The sequence below is a fragment of the Notamacropus eugenii genome, chromosome 6 (assembly GCF_028372415.1).
Source record: "Notamacropus eugenii isolate mMacEug1 chromosome 6, mMacEug1.pri_v2, whole genome shotgun sequence".
NCBI classification, from domain to species: domain Eukaryota; kingdom Metazoa; phylum Chordata; class Mammalia; order Diprotodontia; family Macropodidae; genus Notamacropus; species Notamacropus eugenii.
The window spans coordinates 147,245,968-147,266,697 of NC_092877.1; the positions used below are offsets into that span (position 1 = coordinate 147,245,968).

Below are 20,730 nucleotides of genomic sequence, written 5' to 3' on the forward strand. Positions count from 1 at the left end.
ACTTGGCGAGGCAGGTCCTCAGAAAGTGAACTTAGGCTACCATAATAAAAACATCTCTGAAGAAACCCTTCCTTGATATGAAAATCCTACTGAAATTGGACTGGGTTATCCTTGTTTGTAAATAAAAGCCTAAAATTCTGCGCAGAAGAAAAACTTATAGTTTAATAGCCTGTTATATTTCTCCATAAAACACTCTACTTTCCTTTGAAGGAAACTCTATTTATAGTATTTAAAATGTTTTCTGATTTGATCTAAAAATATTATAGTAACACAATCAGTCACCTCACTAATCACTTTCCAACAGAATTCTCAGGTGATATCAATAGTCCCACTTGTACTACATGCCCAAATTGTTTATAATTAGGCAGCAGAAAGGCATCCACCAAGGAATAAATGCTAATGTTAATTCTTTTAGTCTCCTTTACCAGGTCTAATTTCTAACTGGTTTTTCTATCCTTTCTCCTTAATATCTCAACTAAACATTCCTTTGTTTGGTTTGGTTTGATTTAGTTAGTTTCTCCTAGTTCTGATAAAAATTTCATTAAGCAGCCATGTCTTCACTTACTTGGTAAACTATATTGCTATAAAATCTTTCCCTAATGACATTTGATCTCCATAGTTGGACAAAGATTTCCTATAAACCTGGGTTGGAATGTCTCAGAATACTTATTTCTCTCTTTATCTGCATTCTTACAGTTCTTAGTCTGGATCATAAGACAGTTCATTTAAGTCTATAAATAGCTATTAAATTATAAACTCCCTGAGGACAGGGTCTTCTTATTTATATATGTCTTCCCCACAGAGTCTACCACAGTGCTTTGCATAAAGGATTCACTCAGTAGATTTTTGTTAAGTGAATTAATGAATTTAATCAGGGACCACATGGAGTTAAGCCAGTGGGGGGTTCTCATACAACAATTATATTAAATAGTTCCAGACACCCTGCAATTTTCAATAGGCTGCTTAATGAATCTCATACCCAATCACAGTACAAAATGCAGAAAACATACGCTATGATGAAATAGAGGTGAGTTCTCCCATAGTAACAAGTTATAGCCATATTTCCCTTTAAAATAAGGTCATATTAGCCTAGATATTGCAAAACATCCCAAGCTCATCTGCTATACACGAACTTGGAAGGGAGGTGAATATGCCCAGTAAGCAGGATATGTTTTTTTGAAATTGGTAAAGCTATCAGTTGCCATGACATGTACACCTATCAACTGAGAGGCAGTTTGGCTTTGAAGTCAGGAAGGTCTTGGTTCAAATGTCACATCTGACACTTATCTATATGACCATAACTTCTATCTACCTGAATTTCTATCTCTGTAACATGGAGTTGGATTTTAAAGTCTCATACAGCTGTAAATCTATGATTCTATAAACTAGAGAAACCTCCCTCTTAGGAGATGAGCACTAGGTTTTGTCTGACTGGGCTAATGTGTAACCAACACAAATATCCATAAGATGTATGATTTTATCATCAGGGACAATTTCTAGTGTTTTTCATTCTGTCTTGGAATCCCTAGAACCTAACACAGTCCTATGAATGTAATACGCCCTTGATTAAATCTTGTTAAATTGAAATTATTCTTTCAATGAATAGATCTCCACTTTGGACTTAAAGCCACAATAAAAATTCTGCTTTGATATGGGGACTTATTAAAGGCATGGCAACATAGTCCAAATTTTCTTCTAAACCAGTTCCTAACTCCTAGCAAGCACTCTCTTCTAGCTACAGATCAAAAATGAGTCCAGGATTGCCTACAACAATTTAGAAATACACTCATTTATCTTTATGTGGAGGAATAACTCTGAATTGTCAATATTTCTTTAAAAAAATTAAAATTTAGCCCATTCCACAATCTGTGGTAAAAGAATTGTTAAAATTCTATACTCATACAATTTTGTGATAAAACATAATCACTTTATTTTTTCAAAAGACAGACTTAAATTGAATTTGAGCTTATGCACTGTCAAACCCAGATGGTGAGGATAACCATTCAGGCATTCTCCAGTTCAAAAGTTAATTGAACCAAAAACTAAGATTGTGATAATTGATAGGTTCGGAGCTATTCAACCAGAAGGACGGGTTAGCCTCATACAGGGGGTGATTTAAAGTGGGTAGAAGGTAGGGGGAGGGGGATATAGAAATAAGTAGGGAGGAGAAGGGGATAAGAAATAAGTCACTGAAGAAACAAATTCTCTCTCTCACACACATGCGCACACACACACACACACACACACACACACTCACACACTACACAAGTTCATCAAATTATGTTACCTGAATGGTTCCGCCTTGGTCTTTTTATCTTTCTCCATTTGTTTACTAACAGGTTCAATTATGGACAGGATTTCACCAAGACTGACTAGTATAAAAAGGGAAAGGGGAAAAGAAAAACAAGCTGGGTTTTAACTGCATGCTCCTATTAGTTTCCAAGCTCTGTGGGCAGTTTTTTCCAAATTAAATTGCAAATCATGGAATTTTTAATAACAAGAGGTAACACATTTTTCAAAGAAATTACTAAGGCGCAAAGACTCCAAAAACACATTTGAGTGTTTTTTATTTTGTTTTGTTTTTTATCCCATGTTACTCAGATGTTTTGCAATTACTGAAATTTAGGGTTGCAAGGTACAGAGTAAATGAACTAAATGAACTAAAATCCAACAGTGGAGATAGTTTCTGAACTAGTGTCAACAATTCCACAGCATATAACCATAAATGTAAATAAGTTTTTAAACTCTCAGCACAAAAATAATAGTGATGATGAAGATGATGCTGATACTTAGTTGTTAGGCAGTGCTTACAACGTTAAAATCATTTCTGCAATTGCTTGGCTATGCAAATAAGAACACTGAGAAGGCTAGAAAAATCAATTGGCCAGGGAGCCAATGTGATATGATGGAAGAACCCTGGGTTTTGAGTCTGACATCTGCATTCAAATACAGGATCTCTTATTCACTAACTGTGAGAACTTAAGCAATTCTTTTACCTTTTCTGGGTTTCAGTTTCTTCATCTGTAAGGTCTAAGTTTCCTCTTAGGCCTAATGGATAGGAACCAAATCCATGATTTTATTGACATAGAGAACTCCCAGATAAAGATCTCCCTCTACCATTTCGTACTGGCATCCTTTCTGCAACTTAGACTCTTAGAGAGTTTCCAAGAACTTTGGCAGGTAAAGTGACTTTCCCAGGGTCATATAGCCATGATGAGTCAAATACAAGACTTGAACTTTCCTGCTATGAGGTCAACTTTTAATCCATTCCAGTGTATTCCACTTCTCTCTAGCTCTAAATCCTATGGAAATTTTTTAAAATGCTTCAAATTTATCTTTCATGTAGGAAGACAGGCATGTTAATTCACTGTTGGTAGAACTATGAATCAGTTCAACTCCTCTGGAAAATAATTTGAAAATTATGCAAAAAAAGTTACAAAACTGTTCATTCTTTGACCTAGCAAGTTTATACTGAAAGGTTATTGACAGCAAGAAAAGACTCATCTGTCCAAAAATATCACAGCAGCACTATTTATAATAGCAAAAATTAGAAACAAAATATGTGCCCACGACTAGGAAACAGTGAACGAATCATAGTACGTGAGTGTAATGGAATATCACTAAACATTAAGAAATGAATATAAGGAACTCAGAGAAACATGGGAAGACATGTGTGAAGGGACACAGAGTGAAAACAACAGGACCCAAAGAACAATCTACATACAATGTTGTCAACAAAGAGGCAACACAACTGTGTTTAAATAGAACGGTCAGTGTTAACACTATGCCATCAAAGTTAAATATAGTCAATCTTTCTGTTAACAGTTGTCAAGTTTTGTTCAGTGAAAGTACTTTGGAGGAGGTTGGTCTGCTTTGGTCTGTGTGATTCTGAAGTGTCTATTGTATGGAAATAAGGGACAAGTTTTTTAGAATTTTAATAAAACATTTTTAAAAGTCATCAGTAGCTCAAATGGCTTATGTAAAATTTGGAAAGGCTGATGGCCAGAGAAGCTAAATGCCTTCTTTAAAATGAGACAGATGAATCAAGGCATAGAATCACAAACTCATAGAATCTTGGAATTTCAAGTCTTGTTTCAGAAGGCATGTAATCCAACATAGACCCACATGGGAACACACTCCACCACTCACCAAAAAGAAATGAAATAACATAAGTAAAACACTGTGTCGAACTGAAACCACTTTGAAAAGGTGGGCTACTATTCTAACTATTGCTATCTTTCATCTTTTTTTATGGGCATCAGATTAAAATAGAACTGGGACAAGTTACTATTTTGGTATTTTTTTTTTATTTTTAATGTTTTGTGTATTATTGCACAGGTGTGTAAAATGACTGCCTTCTGTAACCCCAAAAGGATTAAGATATAGGCTTACCTTTTATAAGTTCCCTGAAAGCATCTTTGGGCAAGACAGTAGCAGAAAGGACAACAGGCAATATATATTCTTTATTCTGTTACCACATGGTAACTCTTAGATCTCTGTTTTTGATAAGACTTTTGTTTCATGCAGCTTAGAGATTATGAAAACATTCTTCTAAAATATCTGTGGATCAATGTTGGTCTATGAGGACGATTAATGATGAGGATGTTTCAGAGCTTTTCCACTACCCCACGTTACTTTTTCTTGAACTAGGCATAATTGCTAAATTTAATGACCTTTTCTTAATGTGCATCCTTCTTGACCTCTCTGTAGCATTTAACATTGCTGATCACTTTTTCCTCAACTTTGAGTTTTCATGAAACTCCTTCTTTCTTGGTCCTTCTCCTCTCTGTCTCACCGCTTCTTCTCAACACACTTAATATGGTTGTTTCCCCTCCAGCTCAGTCCTGGGGTATTTTCCCTTTTGTTATACACTCTCTCTCGGTGGTAAATGAGAAGTAGAAATTATTAGAGTCCACTGAGGCCAGGGAGGAGAGCAGTCAAGCTAGAGAAGAAGGTGAAGCTGGGGAGCATTAGAATATCTGGGTAGGTAATAAAGAGCCCAGAGCAATTCCTACTAACTAATAAGAAACAGAGGGCCACTAAAGGCTTGGAATATAGTCTTAGACTATTTAGTATGTGATATTAAGCTTAGTTTCTCCCCCCAACACAAAATATGCCCAGCATAAAATATTTTTTAACCCTTAATTTGACTTTTTATCCATAAGAATAGCTTGAGAGGAGGTGTGGATGGAAGGCTGGATAGCTGGCTTTGGAGCCAGGGAAACCTAGATTCTAGTCTGACTTGACACATACTGACTGTATGACATGACAAATCTACTGTACCACCTAGCTGCTGGCTGACTTCTCTTTAGTCTCCATTATTTCAGCCAATTTTGACGATTTTGGTGCCAGAAAAGACAAGTAGCCAGGAGAGTAAAGAGTCTAGAAACTAAGCCATATGAAGAACAGTGAAATGGTCTGTCTGAAGTTTTGGAGGTTTGAAAAAAAGGGAAGACTTGAGGGAAAGAGAAGCGCATGGTGGCTACATTTGAATATTTAAAGGGTTTTCCTACCAAAGACATTGGATTGTAAGCTTTATCAGAAGAGGACGGGATCCTAGGTGTAAGAGATTTTTGTGCTACATGAGGATTTGAAGTTCAAACTTAATTGCTACTCTATGACCTTTGGAAAGACTTTCAACCTCTCTGACTCAGTTTCCTCATCAAGTAAAATGAAGGCATACTTCACAAAGTATGAGGATCAAGTGAGATAATACACTCATAAGGCTTTGCAAACCTTAAAGCACCATATAAATACTACCTATAATTATAACTTACAAGCATAGCTATGAATGAAGGAAAGCCATGGGCAAAGTGTGATGCCAAGTGGAGATACTGATAGAAAAAGTAATCCCTTCTCTCAAAAAATGTTACATTCCAATGAGGGAGACATTGCATGTAGGCTTCAGCTGTAAGTCAGATGGAAAGGTCCCAAGATCTTTAGAGAGAAAACTCTGACTTACTTGGTACTTGCATAGGTTTCCTGTCTTTCCATCAGGTCACCCTACTCTTTCAAAAATGGAATTCACTGCCTTGGTAAGTGGTGAGTTCAACATTACTTGAAATATTCTAATAGAGTTAGAGTGGTGAGGAATGTTACTGAGATTTCCATATGTGGTAGACTAGTGGAGTAGATAGCCTCTAGACGCCATTCTAACTGAGGAATGCTATGGTTTTGTGACTCTAAGTTTCTGCAACTTGGTTTAAGGTGACATAGCAAGTGACTATGTGAGCCTAGAAGAGAAAAACAGGACTCTTGGCCATGTCCATTGAAGTACACAGTCTCAGTTTGCAGGGCCACAGGGCAGAGCATACCGAGATGATTAGTCACTTAACAACAATGATAACCTACTCTGAAAATTTTAAACTTTTAATGAAAGAGGAAGGGAAATTTATCAAGTACTTTAAGATTTACACCCAATCAGAAAGGATTTTAGATGGAAGTATACAAATTACTAGCTTTATAATTTATAAATCCATTATATTTGTGTGTGTATAGACATGTGGATGCATACACACATGTATGTGTATATATGTATGTATGTATGTATGTACATACACACACAATATCACCCAACTCAGTTTTTCTAACTTTTAGCAAAAAAAAAAAAACCAAAACAAAACACATTCATTAACTCCTTACAAAAAGTTCATGGTATACCCTCTCCCTGTAAAAGGAAAAAAACATGTCTCTTAGTACCTACTAAAATGTGGGACATTTTGCCAAGTAAATCACAAGGCCAAAATACATAAGGAAGTTGAATGGAATGTAGAGGGGTTATTTGCAAACCTCTTTTCCTAGACCACACTGATTATCCAGGAGTTCAATGAGTAGGTTAATGTTCTGAGTTTCTGTAGCTAATTCTGGCTCTTATCAAGAGCTTCTGGGACTGTAATTACTACAGGTTACCTGATGGGAATTTCTTATCTTGAGGTACAAGATCTATATTTTCCAGGGCACACATAAACCCAGAAATCATGCCTCTAACACTTGTTAGCTGGGTTGCTCTGGAAAAGTCACTTAGCTTTTCTCAGACCCAGTTTCCTCATCTGTAAAAAGAGGATAATTATAGTACCTACTTTATAGGGTTATTGGAAGGATCAAATAAGAACATATATAAAGAGCTTTGTTAACCTTAAAGTGACATATAAATGCTAACTATGATAATTAGTATTATTCAGTGACCCAAGGAGAGCATTTACATGAATGAGCATATAGAAACAAATCATTCATAGAGAAGCCTAAATCTTAGTCCTAACAATAGCTCTCCAGGAACCTTGTTTAATATGGTATTACAGGAAAATAATCTACTTTTCTGGGTAAATCTTTCTTATGAACAGACTGCGTCTATGTTAGATACTGTCATTCCTCCCTCTTTCTGTCTAGTATCCCTCCCCCGTTCCTCTTTTGGAAGATACCATATCTAGAATCTTCCTTGCTGGAAAGTTCTATCTTCTGAGCAAAATGGTGCCTTTAACACTAGAGGCAGGAAGCTGATCAAATATTCCAGAGGTAGACAGATGCTGTCCCTCAGTACAAAACATATGACCCTCTTCTGCCTTAGGGAGAAGCTTTGTTGTGTGAGTCAGCACCAAAGTGTGCATGAACTGACCAGGAAGGAGCAGTATGAGCCATAACTCAGAAACCAGTCCAGGTGAGTCACCTGCCACTAGCTCATCATTTCTTTTTTTTTTCCCTCATTTCATATCCTGAAGATCACTTCACTCAAGTCCTAGACACTCCCATTCCCTCAAATTGAGGATGTAACCTACTCCTCCGGTGACATAACTGTATCCTTACATTTTCAGGGATGAATTTGCAAGTATCTTCCCCAAACACCAATTCCTTGCCATCCCCTCCATACGTATCACAAATTAATCACTTTGCTTTGTGTTCATTGAAACATACCAGATAAAAACCTTCTGTTTTTTGCATCAATGACTGGCTCATTGCTTCTACAGAAATTTCAAAGTCCCACAAAAGTTACCCCAAGTTACCCCTTTAGCTATAGGACTATTAAAATTGCTTGACATTTTGCTTTTCTGGACATAAAAAGGTATAAATATAAAATCAGGATCAATCATATTAGAAGAGCTCTATCTGTGCTTTTGGTGGGGGAATCCTTTTTTTAAGGTTTTTTCATTCTTTTTATGAGCCATGCCTATCCTGGCCATCATTGCACCTTACAGTGATACACCTCCACTTGCATGCATATGCAAGATGACTGAACGGCGTTATTCAATGTGATTTACTCATGCTAACACTTTAATTTCATACTTGATGGTTATAGTGTCACTTTGAGTTTGGAAGCATTTCACAGTTATTTGCTATATTTGGACACCCAGAAACCAATTCAGAAAATAAAAAAAGACATATGGGAATACAAAATGATCAGGGTCAGGTGTGGCTAGTTATCCCATTAGTGTTTGGAATCTTGTCAAGTGACAGTTCCTGATAATAAGAATCTAATTTATGTCCATCTTATAGTCAGGCATACCAATTTCTGTAATACATATGTTTTGATTTACAGCAGCCTTTTTTTGCTACATTTCAGAATCTATAGCCATTTTTTTTCAATCTCTGTGTCATAGAGGCAGTATGGAGTAGAGATGACAGGGGGGGCCTCAGAATCACGGAGACAAGGAAGGAGACCCCTCCACCAAGGAAATCACAGGTCTAATCCAACAAAACAAATATTAAAATCTTTTCTGGAAAAAAGATAAGGAAACACATTTCCTGTGAGAGGTATGATCTTAGGAAAGACTTACATGAAATAATGAAGAACCAAATAAGCAAAACCAAGAGAACATTGTATATGGTAACAGTAAAATTGTTTTAAGAATGACTTTGAGGGAATAGTTCATTTTGACTACTATAAATACACAAATTAACCATAAAGGACATATGAAGAAAGATGCTATCTGCAACCAAAGAAGGAACTGATAAATAGAAGTATGTATAGAATATACATATAGAATAGAATAGAATAATTGTATAGAATAATTTTACGTATGTTTACCTATTGGTCACCTCTAGTGCAAAGGTCGGGGGAGAGAAAGAAAAAAAGCAATTTACGTGATAATTTTATCATATATTTAAAGGGGATGGCAAATTGTACCAAATAGATTTGCAGTTTCATGTGCAATCATCTTTTTTTTTTTTATCATATTCTGATATGGAGATGCTTGTTTTATTCCAGAAATTTAAAAAATAGGGAATATGAATGCAGGGTATTGTATATATTATAAGGGAATGTTTATATTCTCAATGGCTTTTGTTTGACAGTTTATTATTACTATTATTATTATTGTGGGGTCTGTTTTATCAAGGAAGAACTACAATCTTAAAAAAAAAAGAAGGAATCGATTTTTTTCTGTCCTATGCTTCTATATTTGCCTTAGTTTTTCCCATTTGTAATAATATAGTACAAATGTAATCAAATGGCATCAGTCTTGTTTATTTAACCTCAGTGAAAACACTAATGAATTTTCATGTCTATTTCTATGTCATTTCATATACAAACACACATGCAGATGGTGTTTCACTTAATGGAATTAAAGTGAAGCTATTAAAAAAAAGATAGAGATGTCTTTTAGTTTACATCATCTCAGTGACACAAATATAAATGATTAGGTAATATTATTTACTGATAAATTTCTACATCAGCAAAAATATGTAACAACATTCTCCCTTCAACTTTACTAAAGTCCTAGCTAACATCCCGCTTCTGGACATGTATACAAGAAGATCAAAGGGGGAAAAAAGAAAGCATTCTTTAAAAAAAATATTGATAGAAACACTTTTTGTGACAGCAAACAATACTTGTGGCTACTACCTGAGGAATGACTGAATAAATTACAATCTATAAATGTGATGTAACATTTTGCTCCTTAAGAAATAACAAATATGACAAACGCAGACAACATGGGAAGATTCGTACGAACTGATGTAGAGTGAAGTTAACAGAACCTGGGTGAGGAGGGGGGATATATACATTGACATTAGCAATATAAATAAAAAGAATTATAAAAAATAAAGTACAATTGCAATGAATCTTGGACCCCAGGAAAGATATCATAAAGTGCATCTCTCTTCTTTCATGGATGAGGTGGGGGCTATGGGTGTGGAATGCTTCATATGTTGGTACATAGAGTCCATGTATCCAGTGTTTTCATTTAGCAATTCTTCATTCTTTGTTCCAAAGTTTAATAGGATCAGAGCTAGAAAGGGGTATAGTTGGAAAGAAATTTAACAAAAACAAGACGTCAATAAACCTTCCAGAAATTAAATTTTAAAAAAAATGATAGCCCCAAGGAAAGGGAACTCAGAAGTCATCCAACCTAAGTCCATCATTTTACAGTTTAGGAAGCTGGCCAAGAGAAATACAATTTTTCTATAGTAATATAGATGGAAAATAGGTCCTCTGATTCTTGATTTCATATTATTTTCCCTGGATTGATCAATTCACAGAAAAACAATCAAAATATTCCTAAAATCTATCTCAGGTCTGTTGTTGCACTAATAGACAATGACATCTATTATAAGGAAGGAAAGAGGAAAGAAAGAAAGAAAGAAAGAAAGAAAGAAAGAAAGAAAGAAAGAAAGAAAGAAAGAAAGAAAGAAAGAAAGAAAGAAAGAAAGAAAGAAAGAAAGAAAGAGAAAGAGAGAGAAAGAAAGAAAGACAGAAAGAAAGAGAGAGAGAAAGAAAAAGAAAGAAAGACAGAAAGAAAGAAAGAAAGGTAAAAGAAAGAAAGAAAGAAAGAAAGAAAGAAAGAAAGAAAGAAAGAAAGAAAGAAAGAAAGAAAGAAAGAAAAAGAAAGAGAGAAAGAAAGAAAGAAAGAAAAAAGGAAAGTAGGAAAGAAGGAAAGTAGGAAAGAAGGAAAGAAAAAGAAAGAAAGAAACTGTCTTTTTCTTTTTCAGGCATGCTTTAAAGATGGTAATGGATTCTGTTCCTGGGGCAGTTTTTTTTTTCTTTTCCCTCAGAAAAAGCCTAATTGGAATTTCACTACCTAGACAATTACAATTAATTACTGAGAGTAAAAAATAAATTCTCCATCTAAAAGATGTGGGCTCTTAATAGAGGATGAAATGCTAATTATGATAATATGTTGACAACACAGTTAAAAGTTCAAAGAACTTACTATTGTTTCCGGGGTTCTGAAGCACTCCACTGTCAAACTGCCTCTGAGTGGATGTGTGGGGAAAGGGGTGAGCTGCTGGAGACTGGGCATGGGAAAAATCAATCCCAGCAGTGTGACGGCATGTTCAATTAATTGAGCTTGACTGGAAGACAAAATCCTCACAAATGATCTATTTTTTTCTTTACATTTGTGTGCTTAACTTTAAATAGCTCTGCCAAATAAGTATAAAGGAATTCAAGGTAATTTTAAAAACCCAGTTTGAACAGAGGATATAAAGATAATTGCAATTTACCATATATCTATGATCATGTAAAATTACATTTAAATGACAATTTGAAGAAAGTGACTAGCCATCTTAAAAAGAGATAACAGGCACATGTAAAAGAAAGGTTGTCATTTAGGCACCCACAATGGTCCTTTGGTTCTGAAATATTGTCATATTCTGAGTTCAAATCCAGCCACAGACACTAGCGATGTGACCTTGGGTGAGCCACTTAACCCTGTTCGTCTCAGTTCCCTCATCTGTCAAATGAACTGGAAATGGAAATGGCAAACCACTCTAGCATCTTTGCCAAGAAAATCTCAAATGAGGTCACAGAGAGTTAAACACAACTGAAACAACACAACAACAAAACTGGAAAGCAGTGTGGCAGAAATTGGACAAAGACCAATATTTTCCATTATTTACCAAGATAAGATCAAAATGGATACATGACCCAGATATAAAGAGAGATTACAAGAAAATCTGAACAGGGAACATGTTGCCTATCAAGCTTATGGATACGTACATAATTTGTGAATAAACAAGAGATTCAGAGTGGTATGAGGCATAAAATAAATAATTTCAATTACATTAAATTGTAAATTACAAAATTGTAAAATTTTGTACAAATAAAACAATTTAGCCAAAATCAGGAGGTAAGCAGAAAATTTGGGGGGATATTTTTAGAGTTTCTCAGTAAAGATCTCATATTTCAAATGTACGAAGAACTTTGTCAAATCTGTAAGAATAAGTCATTCCCCAATTGATAAATGTTCAAAGGATATGATCAGGCAGCTTTCTGATAAAGAAATAAGAACAATTTATAGTCATATGAAAAATACTCAAAGTCATTATAGATTAGAGAAATGCATATTAAAATGACCTTGAGATATCATTTTATACCTATCAGATTGGGTAAAATGATTGAAGAGGAAAGTGACAGATGTTAGAGGGAATGTCCAAAAACTGGGACACTAATTCGCTATTGGTGGAATTGCAAAAATGATTCAACCATTTTAAAGAACAATCTGGAATTATGCCTAAAGAGTTATTAAACTGCCCTTTGACCCAGGAATAGGATTATTTCCAAAGATGGTTAGTGGAAAGGGAAAAGAACCTATATGTTCTAAAATATTTATAGCAGCTCTCTTTGTGATGGCAAAGAACCAGAAATTTCAGGGATGCCCATCAATTGGGAAATAACAGAATAGATTGTGGTGAATGACTGTGATGGAACATGGCTGTGCTATGAGAACTGATGAACATGATGAAGAACAAGACAGACTCACGTGAAATAATGAAGATTCAAGTAAGCAAAACCAAGAGAATATTGTATACAGTAAGAACACCTCTGAGTGACTGTCATCTTGACTATTATAAATACCCAAATTAACTACAAAGGACATATGAAGGAAGATGCTATCTGTATCCAGAGAAAGAACTGATAAATAGAAGTATGTATAAAATGGTTTTACACACACACACTCACACACACACATGCATACATATATGTAAATGGGGGCGCATGTGTGGATGTGCATACCTACATACATGTTTGTGTTGAACAGTAGCCATCTCTAGGGTGGAGGGGAAGGAAAAAAGAAATGTACTTGATAATTTTATTATATATTTAAAAGAACTAGCAAGTTGTAACTAACGGATTTGTAGTTTCACATACTATTGTCTTTTTTATTTTGCTTTGTTATTGAAATGCTTGTTTTTTTCATAAATTCTAAATAAAATGGATAAAGTTTAAAAAAAACAACAAATATGTTGAATTTCCAAGTATGCAAATACTTTATAAACTTTACTGCACTTGACCCTCACAAAAACCTGATGGAGGAGATACTACAGATATTATGGCCCCCTTTTAAAGACAAGGTTATTGAACTGGGAGATTCAATGATTTGCTCACCAACAAGCACATACAGTAAGTGTCTGAGGCAGGGGAAGAACTCAAGTCTTCCTAATTCCAAGCCCAACACTTCGTCATGCTTCCTCTCTGTTAGCTTCATAAAATTATCAAATAACTCCACTTTGAAACCAGACAATTAGTGGATCCCAAAGAGCGCTCTTGGAAGCAGGAAGAGGGGAACTGAAGGATAAAGTGGGGGAGGGAGTTTAGCAGTAATGGCACACAAAATGGAATCAAGACAATGTCACAGCTATATAATGGTCAGCAATCGCTTTTAACACTGTAGAAACTTAAAGGTAGCTCACTGCTCAATTCAAAGTAGATCATTTTTTCTCTCTAAGAATCCCTATAATCAGTTAATCTATAACTTCAACTGAATGCCCGTTGTGAATTAAGCATCATACCAGGTGCTACATGCTCCTCAAAACCAACATAAGACAAGATCTTTGCCTTTGAGAAACTTAAAGCATGGCTGGAAAAGTACAGCGTGCAATTTTAGAGGAAAAAAACTAAGAGATATAAGTAAAGCAATTTAATAATTCAGATTGATCTTGTAAGAGATAACGTGGAGTAGTAGAGTACTGAACTTAAAATTAGGAAGAACTGTGTTCAAATGGTGCTTCTGATATTTACTAGTTGTGTGACTAGATAAAATTCAAATTGATCTAGTGAGAGATAATGTGGGGTAATGGAGCACTGAATTTGAAATCAGGAAGAATTGTGTTCAAATCCTGCTCCTCATATTTACAAGTTGTGTGACTAGATAGCTCTCCTCTCCTCTCCTCTCCTCTCCTCCCTTCCCCTGTCCTCCCCTCCCATACCCTTCCCTTCCCTCCCTTTCTCGCCTCTCCTCTTCACTGTCCTGTCCCCTGTCCTCTCCCAAAACCTTAAACCTACTACACTCTGAAACTGGGACCCTCCAAGGAGCCCCTACCAAGGGCTCCTGAACCCCACTACTTTTACAGTGATTATCAAGAGTAACTGTTGCTGGTTCCCACCCAGCCTAATGTCTTTGTTTTTCTTGACCTCATTAAAGGGTCCATGCCCTGGCTATCTCTTAAACAGGCCTATTCAACGAATGGGCCTTGCCTCACCCTAAGTGAGTACCTGCAAAGACCTTGACCTAAAGGTCTCAAGGTCTCCCAGTGCATCCTGGGTCATCTCCAGTCATCCTGATGCATATCTGGTCACTGGATTCAGATGGCTCTGGAGGAGAAGTGAGGCTGGTGACCTGCACAGCCCTCCCTCACTCAAAACGAAGTCAAGTGACAGTCATGTCATCATCTCTCTGATGGCACGTTCTTCTTTGGCAACAAAGGATGAACACGACTAGATAACTCACTTAACCTCTCCTCAACTCACTTTCCTCTTCTGAAAAATGAAATAGTTAAACTCAAGGTCTCTAAGGTCTCTTCCAGCTATAAGTGCATGATTCCATATTTTAATACATTATACTATTACTATTAGATCACCCTGCCTTTCCATAGTGTTTTTGCATTTGTTGTACAGTCATTTTTAAGTTGCGTCCAACTCTTCATGACCCTTATTTGAGGTTTTCTTGACAACGATATTGGAGTAGGTTGCCATTTCCTTCTCCAGCTTGTTTTATTCAGATGAGGAAACTGAGGCAAATGGAGTTAGGGAACTTGCCTAGAATTACACATCAAGTAAATGTCAGAGGCCAGATTTGAACTGAGGAAGATGACTCTTCTTGATTCCAGGTCCAATTCTCTATCCACTGCACCATCTGGCTGCCCTTCCATAGTGTTTTATTGTTTCTGAATTACTTTCAGAAGCATTGTCTCATTTGATCTTTAGGATGTAGGCAATACAGTTATAATTGTCCACATAAAGAAAAGACTCAGAGAGGTGGAAATACTTACCCAAAGTACCACTGGCAAAACTAGTGCCAAGAAAGAAAATTTCCTAGATTTGAGTCTTTTTCCTGTGCCCATAATCTAGTTTGTCCTTTTATTCTCTAAAGGAGCTGAATGCACACTTGATCTTCTAAAGCAAGGGTAGGCTTCCATTTTCTTTTAAACTAATATAAATAGAGAAGATAATTTTAAAGCAAAGGGACTTTGACCTAGCAGTACCACTACTAGATCTGTATCCCAAAAGAAACTGAAAAAAAAGGAAAAGGACCTATGTGTACAAAAATATAGGAGATTTTTTCTGGTGGCAAAAAAATGGAAATTGAGGGGATGCCTATCAGTTGGGAAACAAATTGGTCGTGTGTGATTATGATGAAATATTATCGTACTATATGAATGATGAGCAGGATACTCTCAGAAAAAACCTGGAAAGACTTACATGAACTGACTCAAAATGAAATGTACTGCATACAAAGTAACAACAATATTATAAGATGATTGGCCGTGAATGACAGCTATTCTCATCAGTATATAATTCTGAAAAATGCTTTCCATCCCCAAATTAAAAACTATGGTATATGAATACAGATTGAAACATACTATTCTTACTTCCTTTATTTTTCTTGAGACTTTATGTTCTATGCTTTCTTTAACAATAGGACTAAAATGGAAATGTTCTGAATACCTATACATTCATAACCCATTTTAAATTCCTTGCCTTCTCAATGAGGAGGGGGTATGGGGAAGGAGGGATGGAGAGAATTTGAAACTCAAAGTTTTAAAAACAAATGTTAAAAATTGTTTTTACATGCAACTGGGGAAAAATAAAATACTAAATAATTTTTTTAAACCAGAGGGGTATGTTATTTGTCTTGTGTGTACAAAAAGGTTTCATTTCAGCTGAGAAAGTCCACCAAAGACCAAAACCAGAAAAAAGCACAACCTCCAAAAGAAAGACTAGAAAGTTACAACCTAAATGCAAAGTATAATAAAACAAAATTCCCTAGCAAAAGAGCTATAATTAATTTAGGAGAACTCTTTATGAGCTGAAATTTACATTAATTTGAAAAGAAAGACACAATTTTTTCAGTGAATACAATTCAGACCTACATAATGACCCTGGCCAAGCCTTCTATTGAATGGCCCAGTTTTTCTCATCCTCCCCTACATTATCTTCTTTTTCCTTACCTCCACTTTGCCCATGGTAATACTCTCACTCTTATAGTAATACTCTACTTTTTATTGCCCATTTCTACCTTTTTATACTTGGCATGCCCTTCTCTCAATTAACTGTGTTTCATAAATAGAAGCATCTTGTTGGTCAATAATAAAATAGGAATCTCTAAAGCACACCCTGTAGGGATGTGATGCATAAAAAGAGGACTCGCTTCCAGATAGGGAGGAAGAAAATGATGTCCAGGAATCAAGTATATGGCGTATAAACTTTGACAGCTTAAAATCTAACTGACCCTTTTCAAATGCCCTGTATCTAAAGAACAGCAATGGCCACACTCATTCCTGGACATTTTGAAGCTGCCATCTTTCTGTACCCTTCTCCTCCTTGACTTTCCTAACTTCCAGTTCTAGTTCTGAGAACAGTAATCGTCAACAGGACCATCCTTGGAAGGGATGCATCAATCAATTGCCTTAGGACTCCAGCCATTGCTTTCTATGACTTCCCCATTCAAAGTACCCCTCCCTGGCCAACATTCCCCTGTCCGTGCCATCTTGCCCTATAAAGAACCAAGGTCCCAGAGGAGAGGGACTCTCTGGCTTGCTTGTCTTTGTAACACCCTGTCCCAGCCCCAAATGGTTAATACAGTGACTGGCACATATTAAGTGCTTACTAATTTTATTTTCTTTGATGCATTCATTCATTCATCTGTTTGGGATTACCTATAGCCTACAGGTATACTTAGCTACGGAATTTCTTTCCAAAAAAAAAAAAACTAATTTGCTATAAAGGTGGATATCTATAGCCTCAGACCTGCTACCATTTGAAAGTCACTCTTCAATAGTAAATATGGTCAAAAGGTGGGGGAACATGCTTTGTACTATTTATATCTTTTTGTCTGGGCTTTCGGACTGCCACATATAGAAACGAAATGCTCATTGGGGTTTCTTCTCCCCTTCTGACTTCCCACCCCTTTCCTCCCAGCCAATCTGCAGTGATTTTTCCTTCTATGACCACATGTGTGTTTGGCAGAAATTAAAGAGAAAGTCCAAGTGCAAACTTACTAAAAATTAACTTTTTGATTGTTCCAGAGAAGCTGTGACCTTATTGATTGGGAGGTACTCTCTGATCACAATCCACTTAGTCTCTCTCTTCTCTTCCTGGGCAATTCTTGACCATGGCCTTCCATAAATCCTCCATAGAAGATCCACCCAATATGCTGGAGAGCTTTCTTTGGGTATCTTGTCATTCTCTGGATACAAGAATAGGACTCAGATTGCCCTCCTTTTACTGCTTCTTTTATGTGACTGACTTCTTTTCCCATCAGACATTTTTAAATGTTTTCCCCCTCTTGTCTTAAGTCACTATTGATAATAGGCTGCAACCCATCTACACCTCCCACGTGCTTCTTTATGGCCCAAAATTTTGTGAGAGCTGATGGCTTTTATAAAGTATGAATCTGTTCCAGATTGATAGAACGTTAGAGGCAATGATCCAAATATACAGGAATAAATGGACAGAAGTGTACATTTAAGACACAAAACCCATTTCTTGTAGTAAGTTCCACTGTGCAGAGCACAGTGCTAGGCATTGTGAGATTTGCTGAGCTTATAATATAGCAGATCATAACTACTATTTTGGCTGCATGTTTTAAGAGTTCGTCTTACTGTTGTTCAGTCATTTTTCAATCATGTCTGACTCTTTGTGACCCCATTTGGCTTATTCATGGCAAAGATGCTGGAGTGGTTTGCCATTTCCTTCTCCAGCCACTTTACAGATGAGGAAACTGAGGCAAATCAGGATTAAGTTACTTGCCCAGGGTCACGCAGCTATTAAGTATCTGTGGCCAGATTTGAACTCAGGAAGATGAGTCTTCCTGACTCCAGCCCAGTTCTCTATCCACTGTGCCAACTGGCTGCCCTGTAAGGGTTCATAGAGCACATTTAAGCTATGGAAGAGAAAGTTTATTGAAACACATAACCTAATTGTCCTAAATATTCTTCACAGTTTATCTCTCCAGGGAGATTTACTAGAAATCATGCCAGACTGAGTAGTTAGGAAAAATGACTACTGTTAATTGTGCAACTAATTGCCTATAGGGCCAAAAGTTAGCAATTTATCCTTACTGAAGTTCGCTCTCATCACATGGAGCAGGTGGAGTTCAGTCAGGGTATTGACTCTAGAGTAAGAGAGTCTAGCCTTGTGAATACCCTGCCTAAATGACCTTGGCAAGTCATCTCTAAAATTAGGGGTATGGAGTACCCCTTACAAATATGGAGTCCGTACAAATCTAGAACCATGAAAGTCTAGAAAATGATGATAAAAATTCCCTTCACAAAATAAGAATGAGAATTTTAGAACTAGAAGGGGCCTTCAACCAATATCCTAGGGTAGGGTAAACTGTTTTTTTGAAGATCACAGGGTCAGGCTAAGCCTAGAGTCTAGAATACAGAAGTCTTCACTGGCTACTTACTACTCATAAGGTTGTTGAATTAAATAGATGAGATGATAATGCATGTTAAAGAGATTTTGAAGTGTATGAAGTATCAGGTATATGCAAAGTGGAATTATATTCTAGAAACTGATTTAAATTTCTGCATATGAAGTTTACATTCAGAAAAGTACACCCATATAGTTCCCTATTTAATTTTTCCAGAGGCCATAAATAAACAATTATTTAGGGTTGCCAATCATTCAACATGTGTGATATTGTTCTAAACATCACTGCTCCATTCCATGTTGATGCTGCATGGTCCCATACTTGAGTCAGAAAACAGGAAGCATCCTGTATTGGGTGGTTGATTTCTATGGACCCTTACAAAGAAATCCTGTGATGTGTGACCTCTGTGGTATCCAACTGGCTCTAATTCAATCAAGTCCAACAATAATTATTACCCCCTCCTCCAATTATTAGGCATAACCAAAAAACTATCTTTCCTACCTAGTAAAACTACATCCCACACTGTCAATATTGAAACCTTACAAGCCCAAAACACTTCCATATCTCCCTCCTGGATATAAGTCAGTAATTGCTGGTTGGTGATTCCAAAGTAAGTTATTCTAAAGTAATAAAGCAGAGCATACATAAAATATACTCTTTACCAGAATGCTACTAATTGCACTGCTCTCTTAATTGAACTTGATATTAGAGTAAATATGGACAAGCTGAAAGTCTGTAAGATTGCTTAGGACAATAGACAGTAACTTGGAAATTTAAAGTGTCTTTTATCTTATTTTTTCAATATATACATATATATATACATATATATATAATTGGAGACTCTTTAGAAAAAAATAAGACATGCATACCAATAAGAATCTTACATGTTGAATGATAAAAAAGCAATACCACTATTATTAATAACCATTTAGGGTGATAATTCTTTGGGGGAAAATAGTGATGATAATATTATCAACAAGAGAAAGATTTGAAGGAAATATAGATTTCTGATTATGATCATTTCCAGTGTAACTTGTGAATTATTATTGCCTTCTTTGTTTTTTTTCATTCACATGCCTTTCCCCACAATTGATCTCGATATTTGTTTTGGGCTAAATGCTTCAAACATCTTGACATAATAGATCTCTCTTTCCTGGCTTTGTAAAGAGATGCTTCCCTATGCCTAAGGGTAGTCTACATGAGACAAGCTTTCTTCAAACTATAATATGATGTTTATCCCCAGATGTTTTGGTCTCCCTTGTCTATACAGAATTTCTGATAGTATTGTAAATAAAGAAAAACAGGAACTTTGAGCTATTATCTATAAGCCTGACCAGGAGTGCTTCCTTGAAGAACATAAGACAAGGTGAAATAAAGGATAAAGCCAGTTCCAGTATTTAATTAAGACCCTGCTCTCCAAATACTCTCCATATTTGCTATCTACTTGCAAAATGTGAGAATGCAATGACCTGGGAAGTAAGAGGGCTTTTGAAATCAGCAAAATAAGCCTAATCTGGGGATAGTTCTCTTTGATGGCCAACCCCCAGATAGCTCCCTATTCTTTTCTGCTCCCAACAGATAGACAGATTGATTATTGTGTTTGTCTTTCATTCTGGAAGAAGATCATGACATCAGGGAGATGATGACATGACTTGTTTGTCCTTCATTCTGGAAGAAGACCATGACATCAGGGAGATGATGTCATGACTTGCAGTTGACTTTGATTTGAGTGAAGGAAGGCTGTGTAAGGTCACCAGCCTCACTTTCTCCTCCAGAGCCATCTGAGTCCAGTGGTCAGATAGTCATCAGGAAGACTGGAGATGGCCCAGGATGCAGTGGGAGACCTTGGCCCTTTTCAGCTAAGGTCTTTTCAGGTTCTCACCTTGAGTGAGGTAATACTCATTCAGTGAAGAGGCTTCTTTAA

General features: G+C 36.3%; 1 protein-coding gene across 2 annotated transcripts in view; it reads right to left on the reverse strand.

Annotated features, from left to right (window-relative positions):
* IQCM (IQ motif containing M) overlaps nucleotides 1-20,730 on the reverse strand; it is a 522,295-nt gene that overhangs the window by 385,719 nt on the left and 115,846 nt on the right. For both annotated transcript variants that reach the window (XM_072621219.1, XM_072621220.1), the window contains one exon: nucleotides 2,288-2,372. In XM_072621219.1, coding sequence (XP_072477320.1) covers nucleotides 2,288-2,372 — 85 coding nt within the window. The remainder of the gene's footprint in view (nucleotides 1-2,287; nucleotides 2,373-20,730) is intronic.